Here is a 20,799-nt window from a genome sequence, read left to right as displayed (position 1 = left end):
TGTTGTGGGGGGGGACACAAATAAGGTAATGGATGCTGACATGCACCGATCCGGGGAGGGTCCGGCTACAGGGGGGAACAAGGCCTAGAGGGCTTTGTCACGTCACTGTGCAGACCTCATGGGAGAGGAAATCGGTAAGGCCCTTAATTCGCTTCAGTCTGGGAAAGCGCCTGGTCCCAATGGGCTCCCGATAGAAATTTATAAGAGGCAGGCAAATGTCGTTATCAAACCCCTTCTCCAGATGCTCTCGGAAGCCCGAGAGGTGGGTGTGGTCATTCATAAAGCCGGGTGTGGTCATTCATAAAGCCGGGGAACCGCCGGATCAATGTTCCTCGTACCGTCCCATCTCGCTCATCAATGTGGAGGCCAAGGTCCTGGCAAAGGTCTTGGCGGACAGATTGCTCTCGGTTCTTCCAGACTTGGTACATGTGGACCAGTCCGGGTTCATGCCCCACAAGAGCACCCGCCACAGCTTGCAACGTCTTTACGGAGTGGTGTATATGACTGAGGATGTTGGAGAGGCGCAATCGGCATTGATGTCATTGGACGCAGCAATGGCATTCAACAGCATGGAATGGCCCTACCTATTTATGGTGCTTCAGAAATTTGGCTTTGGCCCGACTTTTTGCAGGTGGGTGCATTTTCTCTATAAACAACCGATGGCTCGGGTGAGAGTGAATGGGACTGTGTCCAGGGTGTTTCCCCTCAGGAGAGGCACCAGACAGGGCTGCCCCCTGCCTCCTCTCCTGTTTGCCCTGGCCTTGGAGCCACTGGTGCATTGGATCAGGAGGGATAGGTCTTTTTTGGGTTTGGCTCTGATGGACGACTGAGGGGAGCGTATATCCCTATACGCTCATGATATTGTATTAAATATGGTGCGGCCTTATTACTCGATAGCGCAGGCACTACATGTTTTTGAATTGTTTGGTAGCTATTCTGGGTACACCATAAATTGGGGGAATTCGATCATTTTCCCTCTGTCGGGTCCCCCTCCATGGGTCCCCGCTAGATGCCTTGCTACCGTCTTCACGGATGGATTTAAATAGGTGGGGGTCCACATAACTCGGAATGTTGGGGAGTTTTTCAACAAGAACCTCGAACATCGAACCCCAATTGGCTCGGCTTGGGGCCGTTGTCAGTCATTGGCGATCGCTACCACTTTCCCTTATGGGACGCGCGGCATTATTTAAAATGCTCGCCCTGCCGAGGTTGCTATATATCTTACAAAACACACCATACCCTGTTCCTCAGGGAGTTTTCACGCGTATCTCACAGGCAGTGCGTACACTGCTCTAGAATGGCGGGACTCATAGAATAGCACTTAGCAAACTCACCAGAGGGGTGTACGACAGAGGCCTGGCGATCCCCGATGTGCGCCTATACTACTGGGCCTCTCCGCTCCAGGTAGTTAATGACTGGGTGTACGAAGATGGCTCCGAACAGTGGACAGACTACTAATGCCAGGGGGAAACAGTGAACATTTGCTTTATGCCCGAAGGCCGGGAAAAGAATGGCCCGCACATACGAGGGTGGTGGTCTAGTGTTGGAGGGAGGCGAATAAGTTTCTGGGGTGGACAGGCAGATTGACCTGTAGAACCCCCCCTGTGGCTTGGGGACCAGCTGCGCGAAGTGTCACGGTTGACTGGCTTTGGGGGTTGGAGATTGATTGGCTTAGACTATCTGGGGGACGTCTGAAAGGGATCTGCCCCCCGCTCCTTTGCATACCTTAAGAAGGAGTACGACCTTCATGATTCCCAACACTTTCATTGCATACGCCTTACACATGCCATTCACTCCCATCTGGATAAAGATTCCTCCATCCCCTCTAGAGGATAGGCTATTATTAGTCCCCATATTAGAGAAGCCCACATCCACCATCTATCATAAACTCATAAACAAATTGCTGGACCCCTTGGTGAAGCTCAGAGCGACATGGTCCAGAGACATAGGTGCCCTCGAAGATGATGATTGGCAGGATGCCATACAGAGCCCACGTGCGATAGCAATTCGTTCTAGGTTTCGGTTGGTTCAATTGAAAATACTCCACTGCATATACTACCCACGCACACACTTATATGAATGGGGCATGAGTCTAGCGGCCCTCTGTTTGAGGGGTTGCCAGAGGGAGGGCACCTTCTACCACATGCTCTGGGAGTGCCCTGCATTAGTCCCTTTTTGGACCAAGGTAGCGGACACGATGCCAAGGGTGGTGGGCAACACTGTCCCGATGGAGCCAAGGTGGCTTTTGTTGCTGATTAAGGGAGACACAGATTGGTCAAGACACGTTAAACTTTGGCTTGCTTTGGCTGCAGGGGTGGCCAAAAGAATCATAGCCAGGGGCTGGGGCTCACGGACGCCCCCGTCATTTGAGCAGTGGAGGAGGGACCTAGATTGGTGTCAAAGAGCCGAGGAAACCATCTATAAGAGATGGGGTTGCAGGAAGAAATGGCAAAAGATTTGGGGACCATGGCGAAAATATAGGGAGGCGGGAGGGGGTTCTGAGGAGTAATCATGTACTTGTTTATCCCGCTTGTGTACTGTTGTGCTAACATTCTTAATTCACCACAATGCAATTTTCTCATTTGTCTATTGATTATTGACCACTGTGACTTGGTACTAAGAGCAATGTTCAATAAAAAGGTTTTAAAAAAAAATAAAGAGCGCATCTACTTTTCTGCGCTGCGTAGTGTGGACGGTCCCCTTTCTGCTGAGCTGATCCAGTTGTTGAACTCTGGGTTGTACAATGATGTTGGTTTTTGCTATGGCTGCTGACTAAGGGCATTGTAGAGAATTAGGTAGTACATATCATGGCTGCTTTACCTGCACCTAATTAGGGCCAACATAGAGGCTAACTTGTCAACCACATCTAACCTGAACATAATACCTCCATTTGAGGCCTCATCTTGCAGACAGTAACGTTTAACCTTGTGAGTCATGTATAAATTGTTTTGGATTGATGAGTAAAAGTATTTTTTGGCTTCTTAGGTTGCGGCCTATTCCAAGTGAATCTGGCCTTTAACACTCAAGAACTTTAGACAAAGGATCTCACTGTCGGAGAAGGACAGAGCTCTGGGGAACCCACCCGCTTGAGTTCATTTCTCTGAAATCTCACATCTCTGCCTTTCTATAAATTGTGATTTTGGCATTTGGACTACAATATATTTCTGTTATATCCTCTTGTCTTATTATATTTTTCCCTCCTTTATCTTTCAGCTTCCAAACAGTATATTCATTAGGTTATGTATTTTGCCTGCTTTCCCCTTCCCTCCTCCTCTTTCCCCCGGTTGGTATTTCCCTTCAGTTGGTTCTGGAGGCTGCATTTGAATGTTGGGAGACGAAGCCTTTTGTAGTGAAGCTTGGATTAGACCACTGAGAGCTGTGAGAGGCAGGAGCTGTATTTATGATGGACAGAGGAGGTCGAATAAATACCAGAACTTACCATCGTGTGGAGTCATCTTTTTATCTATGTCCTTTTTTTTTGTTATGTATGAGAAAATGACCGGCTGAATAGTGCACATGGCAGGAAAGTCACAAACTGTAGACACTGACATAATCGAAGGCTGTGAACTGTTGCTATTTTAAGATTAAATGCTGGTTTCCTACATTCCATGTCAGGCAAGCTATGGGTCTTGCTATATTTCATCATAATATCACACTCTCTAGTTGGAATCTACAAATTCTGCTTCCGTTCTGCCACGACTAGCCTCTAAGGGATCTGTTTGCATCCCACATGTGTGGGGCTGGGTGGTGTGAAGACTGCATAGAGATGGCTCTTTCGTAAATGTATTTTCTAAACTGAAGACATGAACAAGTGCAGAAGATGCCTCTTCTGGTGGCTGCCAGGATCCATGTCAGGCTGTGTTACGACACCTGGTGCTTATCCGTGATTAAATCTGGTTGTGGCGTGTTAGCAAAATTAAAACTGTACGTTGTTCAGGCGGAGGTCAAAAGAAGTCCTGGGGAGGCAAAAATACAACAATATCAAGGATCACAGCAAGGCCAGAGTGTTACTCACCTGCACTCACACTCCTCCTGCTGACTTTGGAAGTCTCAGCCCTCTTGGCCAACTGCAAGAGAAGCAACACGTCAAGTCACAAGTCAGCACTAGCATCATGACAGTACCTCTGTACCAAAAGCACTGCTGGAGAGTGAGGCTACCTCACTAGATAAAATATACAGAACATCAACAACAGGAACTTCCCCACAGAGTGTTACTTATGCTGTCATTTGGAAGCCAATCAGGAAAAATATCCCCTAACTAACACTGAACTTTGTGCAACAGCTTGTTGTATGTGGCACGTGCAACTTCTTCACCCCCTGAGATCTACTGACACACGAGGACAATAAGACATTTCAAGCGGTATCATGGGGCATCCATAGGTAACAAACACACTGGTACCTCCTGTCACCATTCCCCATCCTGCTACTGCCCCTTTCACAGATGAAGCCTTTTCTCCACTTCTCTCAGCTCTATGGTATAAGGTGGTGGCAAAAGAAATGATGCCATTACACCTGGATGCAGTCACAGGAGCTGGCAGCAGCTGCTAGAATCTGCTACTTTATGTAAAAGCTATCTGTAGCAGTCATACACATTATGGGCTGGATTCACATAATAACTTACAATTTTGAACAAATGTACTACTTCTTGTCTATTTCCAAAATCCGAGTGTAAACTTACTCCAAAAGGGTAACTTACATGTCTTCTCCAAATTGAAGGGCCTGGGGGCTAGTCACAAACATCAAGAGCTATTCACAAAGGTAACTTACACTTTTGAGTAATTTAGACATGTAATACACCCTTACATTTGTGAGTAACTTTACTACTTTTGGCTATTCTCAAAATCAGAGAATAAAGTTACTCAAATGTGTAATAATAAATTCCAGGTGTACATTACTCAAAAGTGTAAATTAACTTTGTGTACAGCTTTGACAGTTTGTGAATAGCCCCTAGGCTTTTCAATCTGGTAGAGACATGTAAGTCACCCTTTTGAAGTATATTTACACGTGGATTTTTGGTGTAGCCAAAAAGTATTAATTTTCCTCAAAAGTGTGAATTATTTTGAAATGTGAGTTACATTTGTGAGTCAGGCCCCCACTATTTATACAAAGTCCCTGGATCCGCATACTACCCATCTCTATGCATCATCCATTGATTCAGTCTATCTTTGATGAGTACAGGATAACAGTTTAGCTGGGTGAGTGGGCAAAAGAGTTTGCCTGGCTCGCGACGTGCCAGCTTTGGGATTCTTCAGTAACATGAACGTCTACTAAGTTGAAACAAGTGCTCATTCCTGGCCGAGTCGCTGGTTTCCTTGGCAAGCCCTTTTCTGCCTCTGGTGCTAATGATCTGGAAAACAATATCAGACACGGATAGTGACCAGGACTCCAACAGCACTCCTTAGTATTTTGTAATTTTCACCAGTCTTGCTGGAACAATTTTCAGAGTGGGGTCCTACCATCAGTGTTACGTCACTGAATTGGGCAACACCAAGTGTCTTGGATTGTTTTGATCCTTTTAAAATATTTGTTTCCATCACAATTCAGAATTACAAAAGAAAGTGCTTCATTTATGCTTTCCTAACTGCTGATATATTTTGAAATGTTTATACAATTCAAGTTTTTTTGTGTGTTGGAAAAAAATTAAACCCTACAGCCTTTTATTTCACACTTGACAAGATTGTCACATGGTTCACATTGCAAAATCCTCTCACTTTGCAGTCAGAGAAAGAAAAGCAAACAGCAATCTCCATGTCAAAAGAAAAATCAGCAATTTGCCACAGGACAGATCCTAACATTAGTCTCTGTGATAAGATAAAATCAAGATTCAAAGGCATATTCATTGCTCATTCACATTCAGAATGCCAGTATTTTGGGGTGCTGTGGTACCCCAACCTTACATCTAGCGCCTATGTTTTTCACTTCTCATTCTGCATGACATAGGAGGATTGTGAATGGCGGAGGGAGAGACAATGGGTACCCTTATAATGTTATGGAGGGTCAACAGTTATACAATGTCGTTTTTGTTGCAGTACACCTGAAATTCTGATGAATCGATATCTAAATTCAGGAGCAATAGTGAGGGAGGGTAAACATCCTACATAAAACTGACCAGTGGCAGCATGCAAATTCTATCCTTTTGAAAAAGCATCATTGATGCCACTCTATCACCAAGTGTTCAATGGATGGGCTGCCCTTCTGTGATGCTGTGTGGCTATGTCTACCATCTATCAACATTGTTAGTGATTCATAAAAAGCAATACGAACCAGTGGCTGCTTCAGTTCCGGAGGGCGTCCATCGAACACATACACAGGTTTGATTCCATTTTCCAAGAGAGTAACTGTTCGGAAGAACAATCCCTGCCAGAGGCTGATGGAGAGAAAATATCAGGTATTAAACATCAAATAAAACAGGTCATGAAATGGAATAACAGAACAGAGGAACCACATGATGTGCACACCCTCACAAACCTGTCACTTTGTCACCTTCATTACTTCGGAGGGGAATCAGCCATTACAAAGCAGCCGTTTCCACGCATGTCGTTCTAAACTGGCTGTTACCACGCATTTACCATTACCACGTATAACCTTTACCACGCAGGATTTTACAACGCATATGCCTTTACCATGCATGCCTTTTACAAAATGGTAAAGTAAAAAGCATTTGCATGTAAGTATTAGTTAAGTATAAAGTATATATATATATATATATATATATATATATATATATATATATATATATATATATATATATATATATATATATATTAGGAAAATGTTTTTATAAAAGGTTGGGGGCGCATTTTTAGGGTTTAGGGTGGGTATGGTTTGCATTTTGTAAAGGCATGCATTATAACGGAATGTGTGGTTCCGTGATACATCCATTTCGGAGTACTTAACAACATCCAGACCAGGAAACACGGAATTAAAAATCAGATTTTGCAGTGGGACTGTCAGGCGCATCCAGACAACCCATCACTGGCCTCCTCTCTGCACCATGGTCCCACAGGGGCTTCACTGTGCACTGCAAATCCTCCATCAGGACCCGAGAAGATAAAGGCTGCGCCACCATTGGGCAGCTGACCTGAGAATGATTTGAGGCACCAAGGGCAGGCACGTTGACCACTCATTGCCTTGCACTTTGTTATGTTATACACATTTATATTGCGCCTAATAGTATGCCATATCAGCACTGTATGTAGGAAGGAATACTAGAGTAAAACTATTTTAATCAGTGGCTAATTGAACGGGAGGGCAGTCTCTAGAGCGGGATGTGGCATTAACCTGCTTGTGTAACGGAGGGTTCTAGCAGAACACAATCCGTGCGATTATAGATAATCATTGCGGAGAAGGTGAGATCATAAGTGTGCAAATTCTCACAATCATCAGCCTAGTGAAATGTATGCATTCGGTAATCGGGCAAAAGGTACATTTACACCTAACTGGGTGGTGTTCTTCGACTCCAGACACTACGGCCAGCACCAAGGCGCAGAATGAGATGGGACATGCCAGGACCTGGGAAGCATTGACACTAGAATCATGGACAACCTGGCCCTTGCAATCTGTATCCTAGCTTATGATTGTTATTTTTATTATTAATAGTAGTCATAATTGTAGAAAGAGTACCCTGGATAAATGGAATACTGTGCTCCCAGAACCACTCACGGAAGATGACTGGTTAGACAGCTGCCGCTTGACGGGCCGACTGACGCTTAATGGCAACCTACGTCTGGTGCACTTTAAATACTTGCATCAGTTTTACTATACACCAGCGCAGCTATTTAAATTTGGGCTCCGCCAATCCGATGCCTGTAAGCGATGTGCTGCACCTGGGGCAGGGTTTTATCATCTGGCATGGGAGTATCCTAAAATACTTGACTATTGGGGCGCAGTTGTAAGAATAATTGGTCTGATGATTGATGAACCACTTGACTGTCATCCACGGCTGTGTCTGTTGGGAACCGGGGCTAAGGTGAACTCTTCTCACAAAAAACTTGTGCCTATCGCATTGCTAATAGCTAAACGCAGGATCTCTATCTGTTGGGAGAGTCGAATAGCGCCTACAGCAAAACTGTGGCTGTAGGACTTGGCGCATTGCCAGGACCAGCTCACCTGCTACGTGGAGGAGTTGCCGTCAGCTTCCAAGCCATGGGACATTTGGAGACCGCTCACATCATATCTGCTGTCACTTACTGATGTCTAGTGTCCTGACTGTAATTGTTATGCTACCCTCTTCACCCTCACCCTGCAAGCTGTTACCTGGCATGCCATGACTGTAACTCTGGGTATATCTGATGACATGGTTTTGCGGCGATGTACGCTCACTACTGTGATATTGACTGATCTGTAAATTGCACTGATGCCATGAATCTACAATTATGCAATGTTCTGTATTGTATTTGAAAAGTACAAGTAAAATGAAAAAATAAAAATAAAAATAATAATAATTGTAGTAAGAGTAACAGGAGATGGGTCAAATATGGTGGTGCAATGATACTATTCTTGGTAGCAGTAACAATGGTAGCAGATGCAGTTGGTTGGTTGTAGCACTGGTGGTTGGTGTAATAGTATTAGTGGTAATATTCATAGTAGTCAAGGCAGTAGCAGTGGTGGTGTGTGGTTGTAATTGTGGTACTAAAAGTAATATGGGTAATATTAGTAATTGTTACCGCTGGTGCTGGTGGTAGTAGTAGTGTAGTAGTAATAGCAGTGTTGATGGTGGTAATAGTAGAGGTAGCAGTCGTAGTTGCAGAAGCAGTAGACATAATAGAAGGTGTAGTAAAAGAGAGGCAGTAGTGGTGGTAGTAGTAAGAGTTGTAGCAGTGCTTTCACTATTATTAGTTATCATCACACTTTTTTGCAACTTTGTTTGCTGTAGGCCTTTCAGCACATTTTCAATAAATAACAGAATTTATGTAAGGTGTTATGTTGGTGTCATCAATAGATGGCTAGGAGCCAAGCACAGCCACCGTCGGGGGAGTCATGGTTCTGATCATGTCCTGGTGGAGGTAGCCGGACCCCAGCCGGGTCGGTGCACCAGCCTCACCAAGCATTGCCGATGACCAGACAAGCTCATCGGTCCAACCACTCTGTGATGTAGGAAGGTGAAGTCTAATTGTGCTGTGTACGCGTCGCCAAGCATGGCCAAAGAGGGGCAAGGGTGGCACGTGGTTCAGACCATGTTGTGGTGTGCAGCCGGTAGGTGAAGTCTAACTGCGCTGGCTCAAGAGTCTTGCAGAGCACAGCTGATGGCGTAAGCAGTGTCAGAGGATACACTCGACTGAGCAGGCAGAGACTGGTGCTGCAGACGGTGAGACAAATGCAGTTGCACGCAACTGGAAAATTAAGCACACCCACCTTACTACAGCAGGCTGCCCCAAAATTCTATAGGCGGATACTGCTGTGGGCTATTCTAGGAGAGTGAGGTTAGAACACATCCATCAAAAAGTGCTGAGGCGTGGGCCATTCTCAGCATGGTATATCTGCAACGCCAGTCGCATACAGGCTGGCAGCACGGGTCAGCAATTTTCAGAAATAAGCAACTGAAGCATCAGACCATTTAAGCCCTGCCAAAGGGGCTCATTTTAGTGGCATGAAAGTTATGGTGAGAGAGTTTTGAGGAGTTCACCCCAGAATTCAGAATTGGGATGGTTGCCAACTGGCAATCCCATGTGAATATTTGTTTATAAATAACTCCTTATAACTTTCTGGTGCACTTAAATAACATTCAGACCCCCAGTTAACACACCACCAACTCCTTCCGGCGGTTCTCCTCCTCGCACACGTCCTACTCCCCATGCACCTGTAAAATACACAATCTGCGCTTCCTTCATTTTTCCATACACATGTATTCAAGATCATTTATTGGAGATCACAATTGACGAAAGCAGTGGTCTGAAGTCACTGAGTTCAAATGCCAGCAATGCAGACTCCGGCTTCCATCCGCACGAGGTCAGTAAATTGAATGCCCTAAATTAGGAACTTAGAAATAGCACAATATAAAACACTATATAAACAAACAAAAAATTATTATTATGTCTTTGAGGTCGCATGATCTTCTCTCCCTGGACTTGCTATCTGATTGCCTATGTTGACAAGAGCAGTTCATTTCTTTTTACATGGAGGTCCTGGTGTTGAGGAATTAACGTGGAAAGGGTGCACAAGGGAACAGGAGAGCAAGTGGGATTAAGAGAGCAATAGAGAGTCAGAATGGGAGAGTAACAAAGGTCCAGATAGGAAAACAACAAAGGGCCAGATTGGAAAACAACAAAGGGCCAGATTGGAAAACAACAAAGGGCCAGATTGGAAAACAACAAAGGGACAGATTGGGCGAGTTGTGTTCCTAGGCTCGAGCATCACAATTGAACCGAGGGAGGCTTTTAAACACCCACCTGATGTTCTCGCCATTGCGGTTGTGGATCTCCGGCATCCCGGTGAGAAATTGGTAAATAGCCACAGATGTGTCAACAGCCACAATGCGCCCTGAGGAGAGAAAATTAGATATATCTATAAAATGTCCATCCACAGAAAGCTAAAAATACCCTTCTCTGTGTAAAACACAGGATCCCTGGCATACTAAGAATGAAACACACTGACAACAAAGTGGGCAGGAACCACAAGTCACTTTCCCTCTCGGTCAGCCATTTGTCACTGTTCTTATAGTTTGTTCGCTGGCTACTTTGATGGTTCCAGCTTGATTAAACTGTGGTTTGTCGGTCTGCTCAACATCAGTGCCACATACTGCCAACATTAGGGTTTTGCCTGTAGTTTTCAGCTTGTGAAGCTGCCCTGGAGGGCCTAGCACCTCCACTCGTCCACCCTCTTTTAAAGGAGAAGACTCAGCTATTTAACACCCATTGTCTATTGATCAATTGAAAGTAGCTCAGCGATGTGTACCTGGACCAGGATAAAGGCCGGACTGACAGATGCTCTTCGTCCAAGATGGAACATCATCAGGTGTATGACTCACCGGGAGAAAACTAGATACAGACCTCTGGGGAAGACAGCCAAGACTTGGTAAGAATTCAGTGTGTGCGTTAGGATCTCGTTGAAGCCCAGTGTCTCACTGGGTTCAATCTTTAGTGACAGATTGACTCTCCAAGCACTTCTGTGACTACAGTGACTGGCATCTACGACGGGCAATGATCGTGAAGATGAACACCTATTGTGACTCCTTACCTGTTGATCTCTTCGCCTCATTTGTCTTGTTGATGTAGCTGATAATCGGATTCAGATGTATTGGTCATGGGTACGCTTCTCTGTCATTTATCTCAAGAGGTCAACTAGGCATTCTTTCTGTTGGTCTTGAATGGCAAGTAAGTCGCTAAATCTCCAGATGGGGTGGATCCCTTTACTATGGCTGCCCAAGTTTTTGTACCTTGTTGTACTATAATTTGTACTGGACTCAACATTTCTACTCACTTCTTTTCCACATCTTCTAATGTGCTTGCATATATAATGCCTGACGTGTTAAATATCTCAAACGTGTTCCCGCTCAACATCGCAACGCTATCTCCTGGTGGAATTTGGTTCAGCCAAGAGAATCTCAGCCAAATCTGGACTGTAGCAAAGTGCACCCTGCAGCCAGCAGAGGTGGACACGTCTTGAATCGAAGCTGAAAAGGCACCTTGGGCTTCTTGGCTTGAAGATTATTCTGAGATCAGCTAATTGGTTAGGACACTACCATATTATTTAATTATTGGTGTTATAAAGCACTTCCAGGAGCTTCTTGACGTTGATGAACTTTGCAAAAACAACACAGTACTACACTGGGCACACCAAAAAACACTGATAGCAAAAGGAAATATGCCCAAAAATATAATCAGGTTTTCTGCTAGCGGTGTAATTTTCAGCTGGTTATTTTGATGACACCGCTCTCTGGTACAGGTAGGTAATGCAAGCACGTCTGCCCCAGGAGCAATAAGTTGGTCTACAGAAATTAGCAAGCAAATTGCCTGCTCTGCGTTCCATCCTTTGTAACCGGGTCATCATGTGCTTCGGAACGCCCATCTCAATACACACATTTCCAATCCTATAGAAATGGCCGAACCCATGTCAGGATATGTAGTTACTAGTGGCCTGCCCTCGCTGTTAATTCTGCTTCAGCAGCAAACGGCAGCTCATCCAAATGAGTAACTGTCTTTGATGTGGTTGGACAGAAGCTATATTCATTCTCGCTTAAAGTAACTGTACATTCAGAAGTATAATGAGCATCGAGCGAGGCATTACAAATGTTCGTGAATGGCCCAAAGTTACAAATCCAATATGTCTGCTATTTAATTACAAAATTCAATTCAGACCTATCAGCCCTGTCAGTTCCTGTTAAACTTAGCGTTCTCCCTCTCAACACGTCTTCTACCTCCTCTTAGACGTCCCCAGATGTTCCCATGTATGGGTGTGACTACTCCTGACTCACTCCTGATAGTTATACCATCTCTTGGAAGAAAGCTTTGTGAATCCGCCATTACTGCGGACAGGTCTGTACACTTATCAGCAGTCGTTGCCTGAAAGTCCTTGTTGTGAACTCAGCTGTTTGCATGTCCCCAACTGGGATTTACCTTCCGCTAATTTTCATGGTACAATAAATAACTTAATTGGTTTGTCCTGCGGTTCTATTACGTGGCAGGCTTTTTTAATCTAAGTGCGCCTTCACTGATTGGCAAGTTTGAGCTTGTGTAGATGGGTGAGTTGTGGATTCAAGAATGAATCAATGGCTGGATGGAGGTGAGAATGAGTGCATGGATGAGAGGTGGGGAAGAATGAGAGGTGCAGTAGGAGGTGTTGGTGAGGCAGAAGAGAGGTGTCAGAGAATGGTGTGTGAAGCAGAGCATGTAGTAAACGACAGTGCAAAGCAGTTCTGAATTAAAAGCAGAATGATAGCTGTTTGTGCAGCAGGTTGGGTGGTTACGTACTGTGTTATAATCACATTTATATAGTGCTTACTACTCCTATGAGACGTAGAAGCACTTTACGCTGAGCAGAACACTACGCTGGAACCCAAGGTTAGTGGTTAATCCAGTCATTATTAGGATTAGTCTTCTGTGGTCAAATGAAACCATTTCACATATGCTCCTGTTTCTTGTGGTAGATTGAAACCATTCCACATGTGCTCCTGTTTCTTGTGGTAGATTGAAACCATTTCACATGTGCTCCTGTTTCTTGTGGTAGATTGAAACCATTGCACACAAGTGCTCCTGTTTCTTTTGGTAGATTGAAACCATTGCACACATGTGCTCCTGTTTCTTGTGGTACATTGAAACCATTGCACACATGTGCTCCTGTCTCTTTTGGTAGATTGGAACCATTGCACACGTGCTCCTGTTTCTTGTGGGATATTGAAACCATTTCACATGTGCTCCTGTTTCTTGTGGTACATTGTAACCATTTCACATGTGCTCCTGTTTCTTGTGGTACATTGAAACCATTGCACACATGTGCTCCTGTCTCTTTTGGTAGATTGGAACCATTGCACACGTGCTCCTGTTTCTTGTGGTAGATTGAAACCATTGCACACTTGTGCTCCTGTTTCTTGTGGTAGATTGAAACCATTGCACTTGTGCTCCTGTTTCTTGTGGTAGATTGAAATCGTTGCACACAAGTGCTCCTGTTTCTTGTGGTAAATTGAAACCATTGCACACATGTGCTCCTGTTTCTTGTGGTACATTGAAACCATTGCACACATGTTCTCCTGTTTCTTGTGGTAGATTGAAACCATTGCACTTGTGCTCCTGTTTCTTGTGGTAGATTGAAATCGTTGCACACAAGTGCTCCTGTTTCTTGAGCTAGAATGAAACCATTACACATGTGTTCCTGGTTCTAGTGGTATATTGAAACCATTTCACATGTGTTCCTGGTTCTTGAGGTAAATTGAAACCATTGCACACTTGTGCTCCTGTTTCTTGAGGTAGAATGAAACCATTTCACATGTGCTCCTGTTTCTTGTGGTAGATTGAAACCATTTCACATGTGCTCCTGTTTCTTGTGGTAGATTGAAACCATTGCACACAAGTGCTCCTGTTTCTTTTGGTAGATTGAAACCATTGCACACATGTGCTCCTGTTTCTTGTGGTACATTGAAACCATTGCACACATGTGCTCCTGTCTCTTTTGGTAGATTGGAACCATTGCACACGTGCTCCTGTTTCTTGTGGGATATTGAAACCATTTCACATGTGCTCCTGTTTCTTGTGGTACATTGTAACCATTTCACATGTGCTCCTGTTTCTTGTGGTACATTGAAACCATTGCACACATGTGCTCCTGTCTCTTTTGGTAGATTGGAACCATTGCACACGTGCTCCTGTTTCTTGTGGTAGATTGAAACCATTGCACACTTGTGCTCCTGTTTCTTGTGGTAGATTGAAACCATTGCACTTGTGCTCCTGTTTCTTGTGGTAGATTGAAATCGTTGCACACAAGTGCTCCTGTTTCTTGTGGTAAATTGAAACCATTGCACACATGTGCTCCTGTTTCTTGTGGTACATTGAAACCATTGCACACATGTTCTCCTGTTTCTTGTGGTAGATTGAAACCATTGCACTTGTGCTCCTGTTTCTTGTGGTAGATTGAAATCGTTGCACACAAGTGCTCCTGTTTCTTGAGCTAGAATGAAACCATTTCACATGTGTTCCTGGTTCTAGTGGTATATTGAAACCATTTCACATGTGTTCCTGGTTCTTGAGGTAAATTGAAACCATTGCACACTTGTGCTCCTGTTTCTTGAGCTAGAATGAAACCATTTCACATGTGCTCCTGTTTCTTGAGGTAGAATGAAACCATTTCACATGTGTTCCTGTTTCTTGTGGTAGATTGAAACCATTGCACACATGTGCTCCTGTTTCTTGTGGTAGATTGAAACTATTGCACACATGTGCTCCTGTTTCTTGTGGTACATTGAAACCATTGCACACATGTGCTCCTGTCTCTTTTGGTAGATTGGAACCATTGCACACGTGCTCCTGTTTCTTGGGGTAGATTGAAACCATTGCACACATGTGCTCCTGTTTCTTGGGGTAGATTGAAACCATTGCACTTGTGCTCCTGTTTCTTGTGGTACATTGAAACCATTGCACACATGTTCTCCTGTTTCTTGTGGTAGATTGAAACCATTGCACACATGTGCTCCTGTCTCTTTTGGTAGATTGAAACCATTGCACACATGTTCTCCTGTTTCTTGGGGTAGATTGAAACCATTGCACACATGTGCTCCTGTTTCTTGGGGTAGATTGAAACCATTGCACTTGTGCTCCTGTTTCTTGTGGTACATTGAAACCATTGCACACTTGTGCTCCTGTTTCTTGAGGTAAATTGAAACCATTGCACACGTGCTCCTGTTTCTTGTGGTAGATTGAAACCATTGCACTTGTGCTCCTGTTTCTTGTGGTAGATGGAAACCATTGCCCTTGTGCTCCTGTTTCTTGTGGTAGATTGAAACTATTGCACACATGTGCTCCTGTTTCTTGTGGTACATTGAAACCATTGCACACATGTGCTCCTGTTTCTTGTGGTACATTGAAACCATTGCACACATGTTCTCCTGTTTCTTGTGGTACATTGAAACCATTGCACACATGTTCTCCTGTTTCTTGTGGTAGGTTGAAACCATTGCACTAGTGCTCCTGTTTCTTGTGGTACATTGAAACCATTGCACACATGTGCTCCTGTTTCTTTTGGTAGATTGGAACCATTGCACACGTGCTCCTGTTTCTTGGGGTAGATTGAAACCATTGCACACATGTGCTCCTGTTTCTTGTGGTAGATTGAAACCATTGCACTTGTGCTCCTGTTTCTTGTGGTACATTGAAACCATTGCACACATGTTCTCCTGTTTCTTGTGGTAGATTGAAACCATTGCACACATGTGCTCCTGTCTCTTTTGGTAGATTGAAACCATTGCACTTGTGCTCCTGTTTCTTGAGGTAAATTGAAACCATTGCACACTTGTGCTCCTGTTTCTTCTGGTAGCTTGGAACCATTGCACACGTGCTCCTGTTTCTTGTGGTAAATTGAAACCATTGCACACTTGTGCTCCTGTTTCTTCTGGTAGCTTGGAACCATTGCACTTGTGCTCCTGTTTCTTGTGGTAGATTGAAACCATTGCACACATGTGCTCCTGTTTCTTGTGGTAGATTGAAACCATTTCACATGTGTTCCTGTTTCTTGTGGTAGATTGAAACCAGTGCACACATGTGCTCCTGTTTCTTGTGGTAGATTGAAACTATTGCACACATGTGCTCCTGTTTCTTGTGGTACATTGAAACCATTGCACACATGTGCTCCTGTTTCTTGTGGTACATTGAAACCATTGCACACATGTTCTCCTGTTTCTTGTGGTACATTGAAACCATTGCACACATGTGCTCCTGTTTCTTGTGGTATATTGAAACCATTGCACACATGTTCTCCTGTTTCTTGTGGTAGGTTGAAACCATTGCACTAGTGCTCCTGTTTCTTGTGGTACATTGAAACCATTGCACACATGTGCTCCTGTCTCTTTTGGTAGATTGGAACCATTGCACACGTGCTCCTGTTTCTTGTGGTATATTGGAACCATTGCACACGTGCTCCTGTTTCTTGGGGTAGATTGAAACCATTGCACACATGTGCTCCTGTTTCTTGTGGTATATTGAAACCATTGCACACATGTTCTCCTGTTTCTTGTGGTAGATTGAAACCATTGCACTTGTGCTCCTGTTTCTTGTGGTAGATTGAAATCGTTGCACACAAGTGCTCCTGTTTCTTGTGGTATATTGAAACCATTGCACACATGTTCTCCTGTTTCTTGTGGTACATTGAAACCATTGCACACATGTGCTCCTGTCTCTTCGAGGTAGATTGAAACCATGGCACTTGTGCTCCTGTTTCTTGTGGTAGATTGAAATCGTTGCACACAAGTGCTCCTGTTTCTTGTGCTAGAATGAAACCATTTCACATGTGTTCCTGGTTCTAGTGGTATATTGAAACCATTTCACATGTGTTCCTGGTTCTTGTGGTATATTGAAACCATTGCACTTGTGCTCCTGTTTCTTGGGGTAGATTGAAACCATTTCACATGTGTTCCTGTTTCTTGTGGTAGGTTGAAACCATTGCACATGTGCTCCTGTTTCTTCATGGTAGATTGAAGCCATGGCACACATGTGCTCCTGTTTCTTGGGGTAGATTGAAACCATTGCACACATGTGCTCCTGTTTCTTGTGGTAGGTTGAAACCATTGCACATGTGCTCCTGTTTCTTCATGGTAGATTGAAGCCATGGCACACATGTGCTCCTGTTTCTTGGGGTAGATTGAAACCATTGCACACATGTGCTCCTGTTTCTTGTAGTAGATTGAAACCATTGCACTTGTGCTTCTGTTTCTTGTGGTACATTGAAACCATTGCACACATGTGCCCCTGTTTCTTGTGGTATATTGAAACCATTGCACACATGTGCTCCTGTTTCTTCGAGGTAGATTGAAACCGTTGCACTTGTGCTCCTGTTTCTTGTGGTAGATTGAAACCATTGCACACATGTGCCCCTATTTCTTGTGGTATATTGAAACCATTGCACACATGTGCTCCTGTTTCTTCGAGGTAGATTGAAACCGTTGCACTTGTGCTCCTGTTTCTTGTGGTAGATTGAAACCATTGCACACATGTGCCCCTGTTTCTTGTGGTATATTGAAACCATTGCACACATGTGCTCCTGTTTCTTCGAGGTAGATTGAAACCGTTGCACTTGTGCTCCTGTTTCTTGGGGTAGATTGAAACCATTGCACACATGTGCTCCTGTTTCTTGTGGTAGATTGAAACCATTGCACACATGTGCTCCTGTTTCTTGTGGTACATTGAAACCATTGCACACATGTTCTCCTGTTTCTTGTGGTACATTGAAACCATTGCACACATGTGCTCCTGTCTCTTTTGGTAGATTGGAACCATTGCACACGTGCTCCTGTTTCTTGGGGTAGATTGAAACCATTGCACACATGTGCTCCTGTTTCTTGGGGTAGATTGAAACCATTGCACACATGTTCTCCTGTTTCTTGTGGTAGATTGAAACCATTGCACTTGTGTTCCTGTTTCTTGGGGTAGATTGAAACCATTGCACACATGTGCTCCTGTTTCTTGTGGTAGATTGAAACCATTGCACACATGTGCTCCTGTTTCTTGTGGTACATTGAAACCATTGCACACATGTTCTCCTGTTTCTTGTGGTAGGTTGAAACCATTGCACACGTGCTCCTGTCTCTTTTGGTAGATTGAAACCTTTGCACACATGTTCTCCTGTTTCTTGTGGTAGATTGAAATCGTTGCACACAAGTGCTCCTGTTTCTTGTGCTAGAATGAAACCATTTCACACGTGTTCCTGGTTCTAGTGGTATATTGAAACCATTTCGCATGTGTTCCTGGTTCTTGTGGTACATTGAAACCATTGCACACGTGCTCCTGTTTCTTGTGGTAGATTGAAACCATTGCACTTGTGTTCCTGTTTCTTGTGGTACATTGAAACCATTGCACACATGTTCTCCTGTTTCTTGTGGTAGGTTGAAACCATTGCACTAGTGCTCCTGTTTCTTGTGGTACATTGAAACCATTGCACACATGTGCTCCTGTCTCTTTTGGTAGATTGGAACCATTGCACACGTGCTCCTGTTTCTTGGGGTAGATTGAAACCATTGCACACATGTGCTCCTGTTTCTTGGGGTAGATTGAAACCATTGCACACATGTTCTCCTGTTTCTTGTGGTAGATTGAAACCATTGCACTTGTGCTCCTGTTTCGTGTGGTAGATTGAAACCATTGCACACATGTGCTCCTGTTTCTTGTGGTAGATTGAAACCATTGCACACATGTGCTCCTGTTTCTTGTGGTACATTGAAACCATTGCACACATGTTCTCCTGTTTCTTGTGGTAGGTTGAAACCATTGCACACGTGCTCCTGTCTCTTTTGGTAGATTGAAACCATTGCACACATGTTCTCCTGTTTCTTGTGGTAGATTGAAATCGTTGCACACAAGTGCTCCTGTTTCTTGTGCTAGAATGAAACCATTTCACATGTGTTCCTGGTTCTAGTGGTATATTGAAACCATTTCGCATGTGTTCCTGGTTCTTGTGGTACATTGAAACCATTGCACACGTGCTCCTGTTTCTTGTGGTAGATTGAAACCATTGCACTTGTGTTCCTGTTTCTTGTGGTACATTGTAACCATTTCACATGTGTTCCTGTTTCTTGTGGTACATTGAAACCATTGCACACATGTGCTCCTGTCTCTTTTGGTAGATTGGAACCATTGCACACATGTGCTCCTGTTTCTTGGGGTAGATTGAAACCATTGCACACATGTTCTCCTGTTTCTTGTGGTAGATTGAAACCATTGCACACATGTGCTCCTGTTTCTTGTGGTACATTGAAACCATTGCACACATGTTCTCCTGTTTCTTGTGGTAGATTGAAACCATTGCACACATGTGCTCCTGTTTCTTGTGGTACATTGAAACCATTGCACACATGTTCTCCTGTTTCTTGTGGTAGATTGAAACCATTGCACTTGTGCTCCTGTTTCTTGTGGTAGATTGAAACCATTGCACATGTGCTCCTGTTTCTTGTGGTACATTGTAACCATTTCACATGTGTTCCTGGTTCTAGTGGTATATTGAAACCATTTCACATGTGTTCCTGGTTCTTGTGGTATATTGAAACCATTGCACACATGTGCTCCTGTTTCTTGTGGTATATTGAAACCATTGCACACACGTGCTCCTGTTTCTTGTGGTAGATTGAAACCATTGCACTTGTGCTCCTGTTTCTTGAGGTAAATTGAAACCATTGCACACATGTGCTCCTGTTTCTTGTGGTAGATGGAAACCATTGCACACACGTGCTCCTGTTTCTTGTGGTAGATTGAAACCATTGCACTTGTGTTCCTGTTTCTTGTGGTAGGTTGAAACCATTGCACATGTGCTCCTGTTTCTTCATGGTAGATTGAAGCCATGGCACACATGTGCTCCTGTTTCTTGGGGTAGATTGAAACCATTGCACACATGTGCTCCTGTTTCTTGTGGTAGGTTGAAACCATTGCACATGTGCTCCTGTTTCTTCATGGTAGATTGAAGCCATGGCACACATGTGCTCCTGTTTCTTGGGGTAGATTGAAACCATTGCACACATGTGCCCCTGTTTCTTGTAGTAGATTGAAACCATTGCACACATGTGCTCCTGTTTCTTCGAGGTAGATTGAAACCGTTGCACTTGTGCCCCTGTTTCTTGTGGTATATTGAAACCATTGCACACATGTGCTCCTGTTTCTTCGAGGTAGATTGAAACCGTTGCACTTGTGCTCCTGTTTCTTGTGGTAGATTGAAACCATTGCACACATGTGCCCCTGTTTCTTGTGGTATATTGAAACCATTGCACACATGTGCTCCTGTTTCTTCGAGGTAGATTGAAACCGTTGCACTTGTGCTCCTGTTTCTTGTGGTAGATTGAAACCATTGCACACATGTGCTCCTGTTTCTTGTGGTAGATTGAAACCATTGCACACATGTGCTCCTGTTTCTTGTGGTACATTGAAACCATTGCACTTGTGATCCTGTTTCTTGTGGTACATTGAAACCATTGCACACATGTGCTCCTGTCTCTTTTGGTAGATTGGAACCATTGCACACGTGCTCCTGTTTCTTGGGGTAGATTGAAACCATTGCACACATGTGCTCCTGTTTCTTGGGGTAGATTGAAACCATTGCACACATGTTCTCCTGTTTCTTGTGGTAGATTGAAACCATTGCACTTGTGCTCCTGTTTCGTGTGGTAGATTGAAACCA

At 44.0% G+C, this 20,799-nt stretch overlaps 1 protein-coding gene across 1 annotated transcript in view; it reads right to left on the bottom strand.

The window, feature by feature from the left end:
- Window positions 1-20,799, bottom strand: part of LOC146830371 (flap endonuclease 1-like) — a 57,000-nt gene that overhangs the window by 28,532 nt on the left and 7,669 nt on the right. The window contains exons 2-4 of the mRNA XM_085604562.1: window positions 10,389-10,479; window positions 6,265-6,367; window positions 4,016-4,067 (exon numbers count right to left, since the gene is read on the bottom strand). Of these exons, the coding sequence (XP_085460688.1) occupies window positions 4,016-4,067; window positions 6,265-6,367; window positions 10,389-10,479 (246 nt within the window). The remainder of the gene's footprint in view (window positions 1-4,015; window positions 4,068-6,264; window positions 6,368-10,388; window positions 10,480-20,799) is intronic.

Source organism: Triturus cristatus, chromosome 5_1 (genome assembly GCF_964204655.1).
Source record: "Triturus cristatus chromosome 5_1, aTriCri1.1, whole genome shotgun sequence".
Lineage (NCBI taxonomy): Eukaryota > Metazoa > Chordata > Amphibia > Caudata > Salamandridae > Triturus > Triturus cristatus.
Note: the sequence above shows the minus strand (reverse complement) of the source record. Positions and strands in the feature narration are given on the sequence as shown.